This window comes from Fusarium mangiferae, assembly GCF_900044065.1.
Source record: "Fusarium mangiferae strain MRC7560 genome assembly, contig: FMAN_scaffold019, whole genome shotgun sequence".
NCBI lineage: Eukaryota > Fungi > Ascomycota > Sordariomycetes > Hypocreales > Nectriaceae > Fusarium > Fusarium mangiferae.
The window spans coordinates 440460-458150 of NW_024573939.1; the positions used below are offsets into that span (position 1 = coordinate 440460).

At 49.8% G+C, this 17691-nt stretch overlaps 3 protein-coding genes across 3 annotated transcripts; 2 read left to right on the forward strand and 1 right to left on the reverse strand.

The window, feature by feature from the left end:
• Window positions 1–2224: 2224 nt before the first annotated feature.
• Window positions 2225–2602, forward strand: FMAN_15326 (uncharacterized protein; the record flags this gene model as incomplete). The annotated part of the gene is made up of 1 exon (XM_041824918.1): window positions 2225–2602. The coding sequence occupies one exon, from the start codon at window positions 2225–2227 to the stop codon at window positions 2600–2602; it is 378 nt and encodes a 125-aa protein (XP_041690351.1).
• A 4635-nt stretch (window positions 2603–7237) lies between these two features.
• FMAN_15327 (uncharacterized protein) lies at window positions 7238–7816 on the forward strand (the record flags this gene model as incomplete). The annotated part of the gene is made up of 2 exons (XM_041824919.1): window positions 7238–7466; window positions 7515–7816. 2 exons carry the CDS (start codon window positions 7238–7240, stop codon window positions 7814–7816), a joined length of 531 nt encoding a protein of 176 aa, XP_041690352.1.
• A 9064-nt stretch (window positions 7817–16880) lies between these two features.
• On the reverse strand, window positions 16881–17442 carry FMAN_15328 (uncharacterized protein; the record flags this gene model as incomplete). Its single annotated transcript, XM_041824920.1, has 3 exons — window positions 16881–16950; window positions 17008–17148; window positions 17201–17442. The coding sequence occupies 3 exons, from the start codon at window positions 17440–17442 to the stop codon at window positions 16881–16883; spliced, it is 453 nt and encodes a 150-aa protein (XP_041690353.1).
• Window positions 17443–17691: the final 249 nt, after the last annotated feature.

Below are 17691 nucleotides of genomic sequence, written 5' to 3' on the forward strand. Positions count from 1 at the left end.
GATGAGAATGCCAACAGTCAAAAGGACTAAGGTTATGGCTTTTTGGAGGATGATATTGCTGCCATGGTTAACACATGCTGAGAATGCAGGTCCACAAAATTGAGTCTCGGATAGCTGCCTCTCATGACAATTGCAAAGACCATTTGCAGCCTGTATGGACGATGGCGCTATGACTGAATAGCCAAACATGCTGTGCTGATGCGGGTAACAACACAAGGGCTGTTTCATTAAAATTGGAAGCTAAAGGCTGTTCAAACGGAATACACGTTCTTTGCTCTGCACGGTTGCAATCTCTTGTGGCTTGTGGACAAGGAAACCCCGGACCATGTTTCAGTAGCTGCACTCACTTTTGTCTTTTCTCTCTTCTGCAAGTGACAGGCAGACTTTTTCAGGTGAGCAAAATTCTGAGTTGCCCGCGAGCCTTGAGGAGCTCTGCCAATCTCGATGTGTGACCTACTTTGGAGCAGAGTGGTGGTAGGTATAGAGCATGCTCTCGGACCATCAATGGATTCTGCAGAGTAGCAGATTAACATTGCCGTTACACTATGAAGATGAAGCCGCCAATATGGACCAAAAGTAAGCCTACATATTCAATTACAGCAGCCACTTCTCTATTGTAAAATGTCTTGACGCTTTCTATGTTGCAGAATTAAGTATGTTTGCTTAAGAGATCGTCAAGTCTCATCATCAACTTTAGGTGGTCCTCCACTACAAAACAACTACGGAGTCGGAGAACAGCCAATGGTTTTACACGATTCGGGTGTGAAATCGGTCTAGTTCGTGGCCGGTAGTAAGCTAGTCTCACGACCCATGTTGATTCCACAAGCGGCGTGAATAATGAGGTAGGGAGATAACCCCAAAGAATGCTTCTATAAAAAAGCTTCAAAATTATCTTCTTGGGGGTTCTCTCATGTAATTATCCTCCTAGTCACCATTCAGTGAGAAATTTTGCCGGTTAAGAGACGTTCTCGTTTTGTTGAGGATATGGGGATCGTGAGACACCGGATGAGTGGTCTTGAAATGAGCCAATGGCCCGCGAACCTTTGAGGCGATCCACAGAGCTATCGCTGTGAGACTTGAGTGCCGTATCCCGATGAAGCTCAAGGTACTCGACCCATAAGATTCAGTCGCTTGAATTTGAATCGCCAGGTACCTCTCCCGGGTAGACAAGTGTGTGTTTGGGCGGTTAGAGAGGCATGGCGGCGCGGCTGCTTGCTTCCAGCTAAGGTCATTTCCCCGACGGTGAGCCATTCAAGATGAGCTTTGGGGCAACTTACAACGTCCCAGCAGCGTGCATGTAGTTCATTCAGCGAATTTCTGGAGTTATTAGTTTAGTATGTGTCGTCAGGAATCCTGGAGAAATATTATTTATCTTTAGGATATACTATAGAGCGACTGCTATCGCTGGGGGTGCAATACCGGCAATGCGCCCCTAGAGAGAACTCCTAGCCGGCCCTGTATTGGTCTGAGTCACCTACGAACTATTCATGAGAAGATATTGATCATCCGGGTACCACCAGTAGAGCTTCCAACGCATTGATGCGGGAGTCAAACAAGTGGTTTCCGCGCTCCAGGTTTGTGATGGTCGCCGAGCCTGAAAGACCGATCGACAGAGTAGAGTCACGCCAACAAATGCTACGCTGGAACAAATCGCCCAAACGCTAAAGAACAGAGGTTGGTAGGAGGTCAAGCTATGAAACTAGACTCCTGTTGAGTAACGTCTCCAGGAGGTTGAGCATGTTGTAACATCAGCTCGAGCTTGGCCATGGTCAATTCAGGGCGGCTGGGGAATCCTGCTGGAAGCCGTCGGTCAGTGAGGAGTAAAATGAGGGTTCTGAGAATGCCCAAGAAACACGTTGAGATGGCGTTTGAAGCGCACACTGATCATTGCGCTGCGGGAACGGATCATCTCGGCGGGTGAGCAGGGGATCGGTCGAGATACCAAACTCGCAGGCAATACATACCGTTGGCTACGTACGTGTTTCATGGAAGAGTTTATCATGCACGCGACCGAAGGATCTCGACGCCTGACCTTGTGCGTGGCGATGAAGCGGCCGAGTTGTTTGGGTCTGTCGAGACCTGACCTTTTTGCAAGGGCCGTCAGTATCGGCAATATCATGCCTGCATCCGTGACCGCGCAAGTTGAAGGGAGCGGGTCAGAAGGCAAGTTCGTGCCAGCCAGAACAGCACGGCAAGTCTGGACCATTATCTTGCCTGGACCGCGATGAGACATGCTACCTCTGAGCGCGATAATGCCGAGGAAAAGCTCGAGAACATTGTCAAGGCCAAAAGTGACCGCCAAAAAGCGATCAAGTACGAAGAGCTAGAGACAGTGCGCAAAGGACACCGAGATATGATTTCTGTCCTTGATCGAGATAAATCAGAGGTTGAGGCCCGTCTTTTAGAGCTCAACGACAAGATCCGTCCGCTTGAAAGAGAGGAAGCAAAGCGGTCTGAGGCCCTCGACGTTGTGAGACGAGAACAGAAGGAGAACGACAAGGCTATGGCAAAGGTCGAGGATAAGGCGGCTATCATTGGCGGGCTCAAGGACCTGTTGTATCTGGGAGTCGATGGGATTGCAGAGTGGAGCGCTGAGCGGTGAGAGCTTTTTCTGGAGGTTATCGCCGACGAGAATATTGATGATATTCTGTGTTTTCTGCAGGCAATTCGGGGGGAGCAGGAAGCTATGGAAGTGGACGATGAGCGAGCCCGACTTGAGGACGGTGAGTAAGCCCGTGATTGAGCATGTTGAGGCCGAGGCTGAGAATGACGAGTCAATGTCCATCACTGTTTGTTTCAATACCTCATATTCGCTCCCATAGGCCGCATCCCCTCGATAAGATGGCATCGCCTCCTAAGAGCCCTTCTCTAGGAAACTTGTACCCCTAGGGATTTTCTAGTGTCTGTATTACAATCTTCTCTCCGTTTTCCTTATTTGACTCGACGAGTGCCTCCTAAGGCCGTGGAGACTACGTAGCACGTAAGATCCAGCATTGAGGTCATTGCCCTACTCCTGAGAGTCGAGGATGTTACGAAACTCACATAACTAAGCAATCCTTCAACGAGAACGACAGTCCTCAAATACATGATAAAGCAGACCTGCAAGCGCTCTCAAGGGAACACCGAGCCCGTGGGAAGGGGAACCCGGTCACATGCTCCTCAACCACGAGGACCTCTCACCAGAGATCGATCCATCAAACTGAACAACTGCTGGACTCGAAAGCTATTATAGGAAAGGGTTCAAACAAAGTAGCTCTGCAAAATGACAATGTCATCAGTGGCGCTAGACTGGAAGGCATTGACCTCATGAGCGGATAATAGCGCTGCTCTAAAAGAACAGCAAGCTGTTCGTCTGCGCCTCGAAGAGAGAGACTCCAGATGATGCACGATGTTGCCAGGCCGGAACATAACGGCTTGAGCTCCAGTTCCTTCAATCTCTTTCTCCCAAGTTTGGCGACAACCCGCAGAACATTAGAGACAGCAATACAAGTTCCAATGAGAGACTCCTTGCAAAAGCAACCAAAATACTGGCTGACACACGCAATTTCCCGGGCCATGACGACTCAGATCTATGATCAGATTTGAATGAGCATATTCTGCATGAAACCCAAAATATGACCCGAAAAAATAAACAAGATTCCATCGGCGGCAAGATGGCGACTTGACTGATTGGTAGCTGCTGATGTCTCATTTCACAAGATATTGCCACTATCGATCAGTGTTGGCATCAATTGACATGACATGAAACTATTCCTCGTTAGCTGAACAAGCCATAAACTCGAGTCGGTACACAACACAGGCAGTCAGCTCATCGCTAGAATTTCCTCACGACACAATGAGCCTGCGATATCCCCAAGTTCTATTACCATTATATATACAAACTTTCCTCCTTGCTGTACAAAGCCAAGCTCTCTGTCACATCGAAAGACTCGCAAGATTCCGAAAGGCTGCGCCTGTGGAAAGATGGCCACGGGACGTCTCGCAGCATCATTCGGGAGTTTTCCGCCACCGCGCTTGATGGGGTTTTCGGTGATGCTTTTGGTCACTCTAGAAGACGACTTGGGAATGTCAGGTGAGGCATCGCCCTTGGATGCGACATCTTCCTCAGTCCGCGCGCTCTTCTCTTCGGTCTGTAACGTGTTGAATATCAACACGTTATCGCGACTTCATACTTGTCTGGTCATCAGCAAATAATACAGTTGTTCTCGAGTAATTGGCATGCTCTGCATTACCGAAAATTCCCTACAGATGTGAGGTTTGCCGTTTCTTTGCTTGCTTCTATCTCATTGCTGACGCACAGGTAGTCCGCACGTTTCAGGATACCAATTCCTTACTACCATATAAGGAACCGTTTATCTACTCATACGAACATCATCTCTAATACAGCATTGGAACTTCAGCCAAGGGCGTGTTTTGAACTCAGGCACCAACACACACCTTAGGATGGCGCAGGGGATGGTGTACGGCTTTGCCAGTAATCTTGCGTGTATTGTCCCTACTTCCTAATATGAACCCCAACTGATTGATGCCTGAGATGGGGGCACTACTTCCGTAAGATATTCTTAACATGTTCTTGCTGAACGGCTTGAAGATCCACTCGTGTCTGCGGTAGTTTGGTGGAGAGGCATGGAGATAGCAGATGCAGACGCCGAAAGCCCAAACTCACTGTGGTCAGTGTCTTACTGTTTCCAATGGCAGCGTATTGGGAACCCCGGGGTCGGGTATGCTCTGGACGAAGAAGTCTCTGTCATATTGACGACAGACAATTGAGTGTGGTAGGTCAAGTGGTGTTCATTAGTTAGGAGGCTACCTCGTGGATACACGATTGACGATCATCGAGGGCATCTGACCTTGCCAATATTTTCTTATGTAACTTATTTACCAGTAAACCATTAGATACATAGTCAATTAGTCTATATAGCTCTTTAGAAAAGCAGCTTGATAGGCGTCGAACCCTCCTCCTATTGCTTCATCGGCAGTATTCTTTCCCCAGAGGGATCAATGGCGGTTTGGTCCTGCCTGATGATATCCTATAGCGCCTTTAGACTCTGATGAGCTTGTTGATTATCGTCATGGTCAATGCCGTTCTCGGAACACTTTATCCAGCTCAGAACGGGCGTTTTTCAGCATCTTCCATCTCCAAGTGCAGTTGTCCACAAGCCGTCTCAACCGCCTCGAGCTTTCCCAACTAACTGAAGCGAATAAAACTCTAGTATTCCAGCAGAGGCTTGAGTACCAGGCATCCCACCGGTAGTATGAGCAAAATCGCTTAGCCTCCAGTCAAAGTAGCCAAGGAAGCTTGGACTACCAACGAGTGATATTCACAAGGCATAGCCACCATAGTTATAGGGCTTGGGGTACCTGATCCTCAAGTCGTTCATGAACGGCCGCTTGATGGATCGACTTACATGTTGAGCTTGCAGTCCTCACTCAAGCCACCGATATCGCCCATACGTCAATTAACGCACATGGCCTGGATGTGGTACCCAAGCATACGATGTAAAAAGATTGATGAGCCTGAAGGACGATGGCCTGGAATATTGGCCAGGTTTGAGATGCCACTCAAGTGAGCCATGCATGTTCTTGCGGTAAAAAGGCGAACATTCTGAGACCTGGCACCTACTTGAGGGCAGGACGCCTTGTTTCTATGGCTTTTGGTCTCTTGTCGGAGCTATCGCTAGTGTCGATATGAGATTCTTTTTCTCAAAGAGACTTTTCCGCCAGTGTATTTGTGACCGGCTGTATTACAAGGATGTAAATTTGCTTCACCTTCGTTTGCAAGTCAGCTTCAGTGCCTACTAACGCTGTTTGATAGTCTTCACAACGCACGGATGACAGTCGGAACGACAAAGTCTTACGTGGGAGTGTCTTGTGTGATGCAAGTATGTAGAGGGGCGTGAAGACCTGCATCTTGGGGGTGTCAGATCGCGTTTGGCGTGAAGTTGGCGTAAACGGGTTCCCGCCTCTAATACCCCGTGGGGAGTGTATTCTATAACGGCACTCTTTGGTGGGGGTGGCGCGTGGGAGTGGCATTCACGTGTAATCGGGGACGTGCCTCGTCGTGGTACTCACGATGGGCATCTTCCGTTTGGAACCCGTCTTGACCGTGGCTGATTGTGTTTGGTGTCGGATTCTGGGGACTTGGAAAGCCAAATACGAAAACGAAGGACGTCAATTCAACCTTGGTATCGGAAGCCTTATCCTGAGATGGAAGTCCACGTAGTTGTATGCTGCTTAGCTCGAATGGGTGGAGAAATATCGACACAATATTATTGAACATCGTTTGATGTGCTGCCAACTTGAATCAACCTGGGCTCTGTAAGTCAGGATGTGAAATTTCTCGAAAGCTGGAATGGACTGCGACCGGAGGTGCATCATCAGGCGTGGAATCCGGCTGGAGAGCCTGATGAAAGGCAGAAGACGATGGATGCACCAAGACACCTACTCGTCAAAGATCCTCAATAGGTCAATAGTCGTAGTAGAAGTAATCTTGATAGCTTCACCAACGGTGCGGACGTTGAGGTACATTACGTTGACGACTTTGCTCCATTGGCTGTGCAATTTAATACATTCTGCTTCCTCTGCTTTACCATGTGGGCAAAGACTTCTGAAAGCCAAGCTAATCCTTCCAGCCTCATGGCCAGTCCCTTAACGTATAGCCTCTCTCAATTGTCACGAATTTGCGTGCAGCTATTCAACGATGCAGTGGACAGCTTCACCAGAAAATGGACCGACCCTACGCCAGCATCCATTATCCGTTGAGCTTCTCGACATCATCTGCCCCTCCACTCGCCTCAGAAAGGCTTCGTGGGGTATACTGCAGCGGAAGTTGAGCATCCATGTTCCGAGGTAGTACACGACAAGTCTATGGGACAGACTTCCCCGGATATTCTGATCCAATTCCTCGCAATCGGCAGCCCGCATGGGACACGGGAGGTTTTCGGCACCATCTACATAGTTTGCTTCTTCAACTTCATATACAGACACTAAGATGACAACTACAGATAATAAGTAACGGACCAGTGTACGAGAGAAGACAATACAACATATCCTCTTAGTGTTCTCTACCTTCTCCCTTTCTCATCTTATTCTTCTTTATTATCACCTACATAGCATTAAACCAAAGCTATACCCCCTTTTTATACACAACCACAAACCCGTCTCTACAAGTAAGTAGCCTTCAAATTCTCTCCATCCCAATCACTGATTAATGCGCCAGCTCCAGGAAGAACCAACCATGAATACACGATCAACTCTGAAGCGACCCTTTCAGCAGGACACTAGCGAGCTACCTCGCCCGGCCAAAAGGCCTCGCAGGGCAGCCGGGGTGGAGTCGAATTCTATCCAGGTGCAGCTTTTAAGACTGGTCCCTGAAGACCTTCAACACCAGTATGAAGTCATTCAACTTCTTCATGAGGCGAGCAAGACTCGCCTGGCTGCTGGCACACAGTGGTATAAAGATGGATGTAAGGAAGCAGCGAATTCCCAAGAAGATATTCAGCTAACAGGAATAGGGTATGAAGAGGAGCATGGATACTTGGTGGAAAGGGAGAGAGAACTTGACATCTTGGAAATGGGGATCAAGACCAGAGAAGGCTTTCAGAAGGGGAAGGATAAGATCGCTGAGCTGGACAGAGAGGAGAGGAAGATCAGGGTGGAGAGGGAGAAGATCCAGAGGGAGTTTGACGACCTAGCGGTTCAAGCTAGGTCTCTTGATATACCCTTCTTGGTGAAGCTCGCTGGAGGATTTTGTGGTGGAAGCAGTGGCGTGGAGCTAGCTATGGATAAGGGAGAGGAGGTGGTGGTGGTGGAGTAGGAGCAAGGCCTTTACAGCCCGGACTGAAATCTCTAGGATAAGCACGAGAGCTTTTCGATTGTCCATTTTCTCTTGTGCTCCTTTTGGATAAACGTCCTCGGAGTCACAAGGAATTTCCTTATTATTCGCCAATATCTATCTCCATGTTTTATCAAGATACCTTGTCTGTATTCTGTATTCTACACTTTACGTTCAAAGCTTCAAAGCCTTTTCGTTTTGAGGAAGCGCCGGTAACTTCTGGAAATTGTCCCTCAAATACGCAAATGCGGTGCAAGATATGTGGAGGGGAGCGAGATATGAGAGTGAAAGCACAGGTAGGGGCGCCAATGCGATCAAAAACCTGAGAACCAACGACGCCATTGCCGCTGTCGAAGCTCTTCGCGGCAAACAGGTTTCATCACTGTTTGTCTCGGAATACAGAAGAGGCAGCTAATTGGGACTGAAGTTTGCACTTTCTGAGATGCATTGGCCCTGGTGACCTGTTCCAATATGTCAGAGCTGTGGCTACAAGATCAACTCCGTTTCGAAAGCCAAAAAGCGGTGGAAACTAACCATCAACGGAAGGGGAGCAACAAGAGTCTTTTTGTAGGTTGAGTGTGGTTGGATGCTCCATTTGACTGACAGTTGCCGTGAGGTTCACTGCGATATTGATAAGCCTCTCGTCGCGAGTGCGGGGGAATTACAAAGAGTTGAGTCCTGCGTCTGACTAATGTATGCCTTGCCAGGCGCAGCCACTGAAGTTGCAAGCCTTATACATCGCCAACAAGCCAATCCTTGACAAACACGCATTATTGGTGCCCCCCCATACGCCATGAGTCCCTACCTTTTGTCCGATCAGTACAAGCAAAAAGCAGCAGTAGGTAGGATGGTCAGACTTGTATGCATACATCAAGCCAATCAAGAACTGACACATTATCTGGATCAACCACAAGTGTGCGGTAGCAACACAGCGGAGAGGACGATGAAGCCTGGTGTTGATGAGGAGGATTGTCCCAAGATAGGGCCCCGAAAAAGACGAAAATGCAGCTAGGTGCAAAACCTCAAAGGTGCCATATAAAGTGCAAAGACTTCGCCCCATCTTGTCGGAGAGTAAGTTAGGAAATGGATTACACTAGGGCCAGGCAAAAAGCGTTCGTCTTGGCCGTTGCTCGGTATGGGTATCTCGCGCTTGAAGACTCGGCCGATTTGGATTTATTTGCCTTGGATTGGGTTACTGCCCAATACGCGGCGGTGCTGACGCCAAATGCATGCAGCCAAATTACAGTAATGTCATTTCAGAACAATGCCCCTCTGGTCAGACCCCCTGGTTCTCCTTGGCCACTTTTTATCACCCGCATAGCCTTGTGGAGGCTCCCATATTGCAGCATTTAACGAAGCACCATTCTTTCACAATTTTGGTCTCTATCTACCACGCTCTAGGTATATAATTGAGGTTTGACGGCGGATGGTGGGTAGAGAGGTGGCTGAGCAGTTGATCTGAGCAGCCTCGCGACGTCCTGTCACTGACGTCTTTGGCTGCCTGAACGTTTGGTTAGGCATTAAGGACAATGATATATAACTCTATGAAAAGAATGCCACCCATTGACAGAGAGTTAACATAATAGAGGGAAACCAGATCCGTACCTGAAATTAAGACATGTATAACAACTCGACACTAGACCAAGCTTCTTCCCAATGTACAGATGTATCCTCATATTATGGGCCTGGCTCCCTTTGCGGCTGGTATCTCATAATTCTTTCTGTCATTGTTACTTGGCGCTACAGCTCGAAAACCGGGTTCAGGGCCACCAGCATCGCTATTACCAACGATTTCATCGCCTGCATGCTCTACCCACTACTCAGTTCCTGCCACCTTATATACCTTCTTTTTAAATGTTCTCTGACTCGGGATGTTATGGTGTCTATCTGGATTCCGTCTATATCTCAAGATACGGACTCGACTATCATGGAAGAAGATCAATCAAGCATCCATAACAGAGGAGCACATATTGCATCGGCACTGAGAGTATTCGAGCTTTTCACGATGCTCGTGATATGTGGATTGATCTCGACGCTACATCACGAACTCGATGCAGGGCGGATATCACCAACCACCTTGGCACTACTTAGCGGCTTTTTATGGTCAAGTTGTGTTTGGGGTGTACTTTTCTACAAATCCTGGCAGCACGATGCCTTACCTTATGTACTCCTGCATTTATATGTATTAGGGGGTCAAGTCATGTTCCTCTATTTCTTTCCACTGATGTTACTTGGTATGGTATCATCGCTCACATGGTTCTTCCGTCAAGTCATACATATATACAAGCAACTCCACGGGTGGCTTATCAAAGCCTATCGAAGCCCGTCTGTCCTGATACGACAATATTTCCGCAGCACCATACAATTTCTCCATAATGAGGGACCGGAATGTCTTCTCATACTTCCTCTTGCGTGGATTGAGGTGGCTACACAGTTTCTGCCCCTAGATTTTATATTCGGCACGCCCATCGAGAATCCTCATAAAGGACTCTTTATTATGCTTCAACTTAGCCTTTTCTTTCCAAATACAGAGATTAACGTTTCTGAATTGGATCAAATAGCAGGAATAGTCGGTGGCGCTTTGACCTTGTTAGTTAGTATATACGACGTTACGAAAGGCAGAAACATTATTGAAAATACTTTTCAGCGATGGTGGCCGGGTTAGAATAGTCAATCAAGGCTGCAGATATGAAACACACAGTACAGGTGGTCAAGATAAGTCATCATGCGAAGCATGGAAATAGGTATTGGCGAGCAATAAGAAAAGTCATCATCTCTCTGAGGTCCTTCATGACCCAGATGTCATGGCCCGATCCAGAGGTTCCCCAAGTCATTCCTCCTTGAAACCGTTAGTCGAGGGCGATAAGTAGCTGCCACCACGAGGCAGTGCATCGGAAAAGAACGTCGCAGAACACGAACCCCAAGCTTTATCTCCTCCAATCTTTAGAGAGGACTCGTCCTTCATTGTTTTGCCTTTTGTTATCTGAGAATGTCTCTGACACGCACGAGCTTCCAGACAAGCTGCGTCGACTGACTTCAAGCGACAGCACTAGACTGTCTGTTACGCCTGCCGACTGGACCTAGCGTACCCAGAACAATATCTTGATATACGATGAGCTTCCTGAGCAAACTCTGGCCTCCCCATTATGTGCGAAAAAGTACAAGATCCCGGGTCCTTCTCACGAATATCCACCTCAGCCTTGCCAAGCACATCCGTTCCGAAGCACAACAACAAACCTCTCATACGAGTCTGCCGTCAAAAAGAGGCAACATCGACAGCAAAGGTACGTCTGCGACCAATCAAAGGGGGAAGAAGACAGCAGAAACCTAGTCTAACTATCGACATTTCCACCGATAGCAGCAGGTAGACCAAGGTTCCTTCACCAGCCTCGAGGTTTCCAGGCTTGCCTTGCATGGTTCTGGAAACCGCGGACTACTTCTTCAACATCTCATTTGAACCTTGGAGCATAAAGCTACTACTCCATCCACTCTTATCAAATCAAAAGCTCAACGCCGCTGTGAAAACTGCAAAGAACGGTACTCGAAGCCCTTAGGATCACATCGCCAAGCCCGTCTGCATCAGCGACTCAGGATGCGACAAGTCGAGTCTTGCCCTTCCTCTCTGCAAAGGCAGCTTTTCGCCTCGCATTGGATTCGACTCCCATACTATACCCTTCGGTCTTCCTCGCTCAAAAGCCGGCGCAGCCAACTCTTCTGACCTCACCAGAGCGACTTGCAGAGAGCTCTTGACGGGGAGCATTGACAGAAACGCTAGATGGGCACGATTTCTGTGACGACACGATGGGTGAAGCCCCTAGGAATCTCCTTCCAAAGACGTCTGTCGATGATGTTGCTTGGGTCACGGGACGAGCTTGATTGTGTCGTGTTTGGGAGGTATATGGCAACCTGGAACTGCCGGCGTATACATCATTGCTAAACAGTCTGGTTCATCATATGAAGGACACTCAGGGAACTGGAATATTCGGTTATCTGCCATGGCAAGTTCTTTGTTACAAGTCCCTCAGTTGGTGACTGACCAACTTGCAGCGCTACCACAGTCGTCGACCCGAAACACCACATGTTCTTCGAGAAAACAACCCTTATGTCTAGTCTCTTCCTTCCAGCCAAAGCGCAGCCCCGGTAGTCCAATCAAGATCCCATCGGGCCAACAATCCCAAGAAACAGAGCAAAATGAAACAACCATCTCCAACTTCACGCCTGACCCTGCACTATGGAAAGTTCCCCTATAGATCCCGGTTGATGAAGAGCCATACAAGGCCAGCGTCACTCAAGGCAAACTCCGAATCAACACAACTCACTGGGAGTTCATGTGCGTTACGAACATTGAGACATCGAAACGCGAAACGCAAGTTGCGTTTCCCAAGCGAGTTACGTGCACATCGAGAACCAAACAACCGCGCTTGACACTTAAGCCTCCTCAGCCTCATGTACCCGTTGCGCTCCATTTAAATCAACGCTCGGTCAACTTGTCAGAATACAAGTAGCTGGAGGGGCAAAGTGTATGTTGGTGCGGGGAGACGCACTGTTGTCAAGCGGCAGATGATGCATGGGAATGACGGGCCGAGGGAGGATGAATGATGGAAAGGGAGAAGGCGAAAGCTGTGCGACGGAAGCAAGAGAAAAATAAAATTTGGGGAATTCGATGCCGCATGGCTTGTGATCCGTCGATAAGCCAGGAACATACAAGCCCACAGGAGGGTCATTCGGTTGCTCGCTGCCTGTTTGTTCATTGAAGCCCCAGAGATACCGAGAGACGGCTTGAGCACCCTGATTTTGAGGATGGTGCCCTTGGCCAGCGGGGTGAAGGGATGTAGAGTTACAAAAACTCGGTGAGTAGTGCAGCGAGTCGTCTTGGCTCAGGGCTTGGACTGTGACCCTTTCGAGGAGCATAAAAACAGGATCTCCAGCAGGAAACGGCACGAGACGCAGTTGTGTAACATGAGCACCAACAAGGAAGTCAAACAGAAGGGAGGCATTGGAAGGTACATAAGAATAAGGTAGTATTCCATCTGTTCAACAAGTACAAAGGAGAACCTACTCTATCGTCTTGCTTCTGGTCGAATCGGACGTCAACCCTAAACACCCCTCCTGCTCCGCAGAGATGTCATGCAAGTAGTCGATAAGTTCCTCAAGCGACGCATAGTCGGTCTGAGGAAGGTCAACGGTCAGAAGTCTCGTGAAGCCCGAGACGAGATTCTGGCTCCATTTCCTGGGCCGGAGGTGATGACCTCCCCGGACCATTTCCGAGTCCACCCTACCTGTTGAAGCTTACCCCCGACAAGCCGGCCTGCTCCCATCCCCCGTCACATTCTCCACCAACAGAAGGATCCCGAGGAACTTGAGGCACCAAGCCAGAGATGGAGGCTTCACTCGCCAAGGGGACTTCACCGAGAAGTTCATGTCCGTGGTGATGTTTCAGGGGTTCTGTTGAAATGAGTCACTACATGTCACGGTGCCCACGTCGATGGAGCAGTGGTCAATGTTGTTGATCTCCTTCCTCCAACTTGACCCAGCTGTGGTGATCGCGGTGTACTGGCCCCTGATCCTCTTGCTGCAAGCTGCGCCACCCAAACACGGTAGACGCGCACCATCACACATCGTGGGCCATAAAGAAGCACTAAATCTTGGCTCTCGTGAAGACCAACGCCAGGATTCTCGTCCCGTATGAGGTCCCTGCACATGGGGAAGGCATCACGAATGGGGATTTCCGCCCGGCCATGTTGGAGTAGGTTGCTCGGGGGTCTGGTCTCGCCAAGGCAACCAATCTGTTCGGCTTGTGTAAGCATCTGATGGATGTACCTCTTGATACGAAGGCGAGTTTGGCGCGCGGGAGGCAGCAGTGACCGATGGCATGGATGAATGGGCGCTGTTGCTGCAGTGGACTCCGACTGGGTCCCCGAGAATCTGTCCCTTGAACCGAGCGCGCTCCAACGCCACCGAGCCCTTCTGCAATACCCATCGGCGGTCAACGATGCGCCTCGACAGCATATACTCGAGAAAAGAGGTCGTCATGAAATGTAGCCGGTTGAGAAAAAGAGTCGTCGTTATCGTTGGCGTCGTGGAATGTAGCTGCTGGTCGATCCGGGAGCTGATCGTGGTACGGCAGCCATCCGATATCGTCGCTCAGTTGGTAGGTGAGACATGAACGGCGATAGCGCCTTTTGGAATGGCATGCCTTGCGAGCGATTGGTGACACCTTGTGTGCCGGCCGTTAGTTTTGGGTGCGCCTTGGAGTTGGGGGTGACTGTTGTATTCGATGCCTTCCTGCACGGCTCCCTCTCCTTGTCCAAAACTGGGCATCCTTAACGATTAGGTGATAACACCGTCTTACTGCTCCTTTGACTCTTCTTGGGGTTCTTGTGGTTACCATATGCGTAAATGCGTCTATCACCTACTACGAGCCTATCGTACTCTTGGGTTAAAATTGCTTGAGCGGTATTGCTTGGAAGCGATTTGGTGGTGTGAAGGACGACCGATCTGTAAGTGCAGAAGTTGAGGCAGAGGATTAACTACGGTAATAATAGCCACAAGCTGGAGCTAAATGCTCTGTAAACTCCTTGACAATTGGGATGCATAAGGCTTAGAGACTATTTGAGGTTAGGCGAGTGCTGCTGATCATAGAGGTTGTCTTCCTGGAAGCTGTAAGAGGAGCCCCGAGTCCTGTTGCTGACGAGCAGCGACTTCTCCTTCATCGGTGAGCCGCCATTCTCCTGAACAGCGGTCTTGTAATCACGATGGTTCAGTGACCGTAATTGACTCGCCTTGATCAGCAGTCAAAAGGAGAAATCTGACGCAAAGCCTCCAACATCTGGATATATCCCGTCTTCGAATACCTATGGCTTCGACCTTGGCATCTTGGGCCGTCATGTTAATATCCCAGTAATCAGTTGCAACAAATACAGCGTCACTGCATATTCCGCGCTCGAAGCTGTAATCGAAACTCGAGTCGGGCTCACAACTGGAGCCGGAGCCTCGGTGACGATCGTGACGGCAGGTACTGCACGATGCCGGGTTCGGGGGGTGTTTCTGAGGGTGATGTTCTTTCGCGGTGATGCTCAGTGACATCGTCGAAGATGACGCGTACGGTGATGGAAAGGCTGTAACTCAGATGGCGATGCTTTGTCAAGCTGTAATAGGACGCGCATACGGGAGGGACTTCGGTAGTAAGGTCTCACATCGCTCGCTGTCTGTACAAGAGGATATCGCAGCAATTCGAGGGCGGTCGGTACGGGGCAGAAAGTCGAAGCCGGGGCTTGGTGGTTCGGAGGTAACGATATGATGAGGGAAGCAGCAGACGCCTGTGGAACGATTCGGTGCGAATGCGCGTCTGCGAGCGGAGGAGGTCGGAGATGCTGGTCAAGATGAAGCTAAGCTTGCAGTGGGCGAGGATGGAGAATATTTGCCGCGGGCGGGAGAATGTTGCTGCTTCGAGATGTCGAGCTCGGTCCGTAGCAGCCAAAATGAGATGAATAAGATCGGTGACGCAATCCGACAGGGCTCGATATCGGATGCACGTTGATGTCAGATGTGTAGGGCTGCGGAATTGACGAGTTCAAACAGAGCATCATCAGCTCCAAGTGTTGTAATGCTGACCGAGACGGGCATGGACCAGCTGAGAGGATCTGAGCTGAACCAGATCATCACAATGCTTTCCATCGGAAGCAACCTTGGAGGGCAATCGAAGCCAACGATATCGGTCCTTGAAGTGAGGTGTTGGAAGGACTGGCTAATAGAGGGTTAATGATGGCGATCGAGCCCCGAATTGTTGGCGTTGGCAGCAAGACTGGTCGCCGATATTGACCATGGTGCAGAGAGGCCTGCACCAACAGCAATATTGTAATTCCGTACGAGGACCCAAAGGCTTCCCACTCGAGATCCGGCTCGGTCTTCGGCGTTCCGGCGCCCACTGACAGCTCTGCGTAGCAGTGGCGTGGTGAAAGTCTTGATGTTCGACCTGGATGATGAAAAATACGAGGATTGACAGGTAAAGGGAGAGTCGGGGGACGACATTGATACAGACAATACGGCTGGACAGGATATGCATCACCAGCCAAAGGAAGAGTCGAAGATGAAGATGATGCCGACTGTTGGATTGATGGTTGAGCATATTGCGATATGGAGATGAAGTTCTGTCGTCTTGATCGCGATGCTTGATGTGCAGAGAATGTCCTTGAAGCTCCGGACCCCCCCCCCCCCCCCTCTTCGCATGCTCCTCTGAGCGCGGGACGATCGATCTTAGCGCATCCGTTGATACTGTACTGAGTTTGGCATTCCGTAATTCTTCCCATGATCTCGATTCGTGCCATCTCGTTTGCATTTTCGATATCCGTTTTCCCTGGGGTTACAATGGAGCTGAGACGTCTGTGAGCTTGCCTTGTAGTAGGCGGGCAACGCTCTTGTCATGCTTACACCCAACGAGGCTGGACGAGACCCACGAATCCGTCTGGGAACCTGTGCCCACCCTTCAGCTCATGCTCCGTCCCAAGAAGCTTGGGCTGCAAGCGCGTGAAGCCGAATGGTTGCATCAAGTCTTAGCAATGGGCACTGATGGTTGGTCCTGGGATCGTTGACTAGCTTGTGTTTGTGTCTGCCGCGGTCTCTGCGACATAGGTAACGATGCTGGTGGTTGTGCGTGAGGCTGTGCGTTGGAGCAAACGACGACGAGAGGAAGAGAGGGCGAAAGTGCAAGGCATCTTGGTTCGAAGGCGTAGATATGAATCGGGCGCACCATTGAGATCTTTGTCGTCGGGTAGGGGTTCGAGCGACGGTGCTTGCATGCGGCCTTGATTGAGTACGGATGTGTAAGGTCCTAGGGCGGCGGTCGGGTTGCTTCCTGAACAGTAGCAGCATCCTCTGGCATATCCGAGAACGCCTGTGGGGTTCGAAGACATGGTTCCTGTCATTCCCATGACCGTAAGCAGGCAACCTCGGGACAATCCCGACAGCGGCAAGTGGACTCGTCAGTGCTGGCCTTGAGTCCCGCGGCCATGGTCATCGTGGGTGTAATGACCACGAAGGAGTGATCTCAATCCGACACAAGATTCCATCGCGGCCCCGACCGCCGAAAGCGTTGCAGAAGAACGACAATCACATCTCTGTCTCGGTACTGTCGTTAGTTGGGACGAAGGGTGGCTGGACCGGCAGTGACTGACCTGTAGATTTTGCGCTCGAACGTTGACATGTTTGTAATTCCTAGAACGAAACTCCGCACGAGTTGAAGATACGCGCCCGCCTCCTCTGCCATGTCATACTCGTCCTCGGGTGCTACAATGCATCGTCGCTGCAGTCCCTGCCTGTTCACATACATCAATGTTTGACTTTCCACTGCCGTTGGGGAATAGTAACCCTCGTCCCCTGTGCGCTCGAACCGTCGGCATGTTTGTAATTCCGAGGGCGAAAAAGATTACATCGAGGATGTTTGACTTTCCACTTCCGTTAAGACCGGTGATCGAATTGACGAGACATATCGCATCGAGAATGCTTGACTCTCCACTACCGTTGAGATCGGTGATCGAATTGAAACTCTCGTCCCTTCGACGCTCGAATAATTGGCATGTTTGTAATTCCGAGAACGAAACGTATCCCATCGAGGATGTTTGACTTTCCACTACCGTGGAGGCGGGTGATCGGGTTGAGACTCTCGTCCCTTCGGCGGGCAGGAAGAAGAGGGGATTCGTAAACAGGGGGATATCGGTGCTTAGTGAGCTGAACAAGTGTACAAAGCTCCGAGATCATCCAAGAGATGCCATACGAGAGTAGGGGCAGTGCCGGCTACGCCAAAATCGGCAAATAAATCTTCGCGAAGATTAAATGGGGTGACACGGCGTACCATGTGC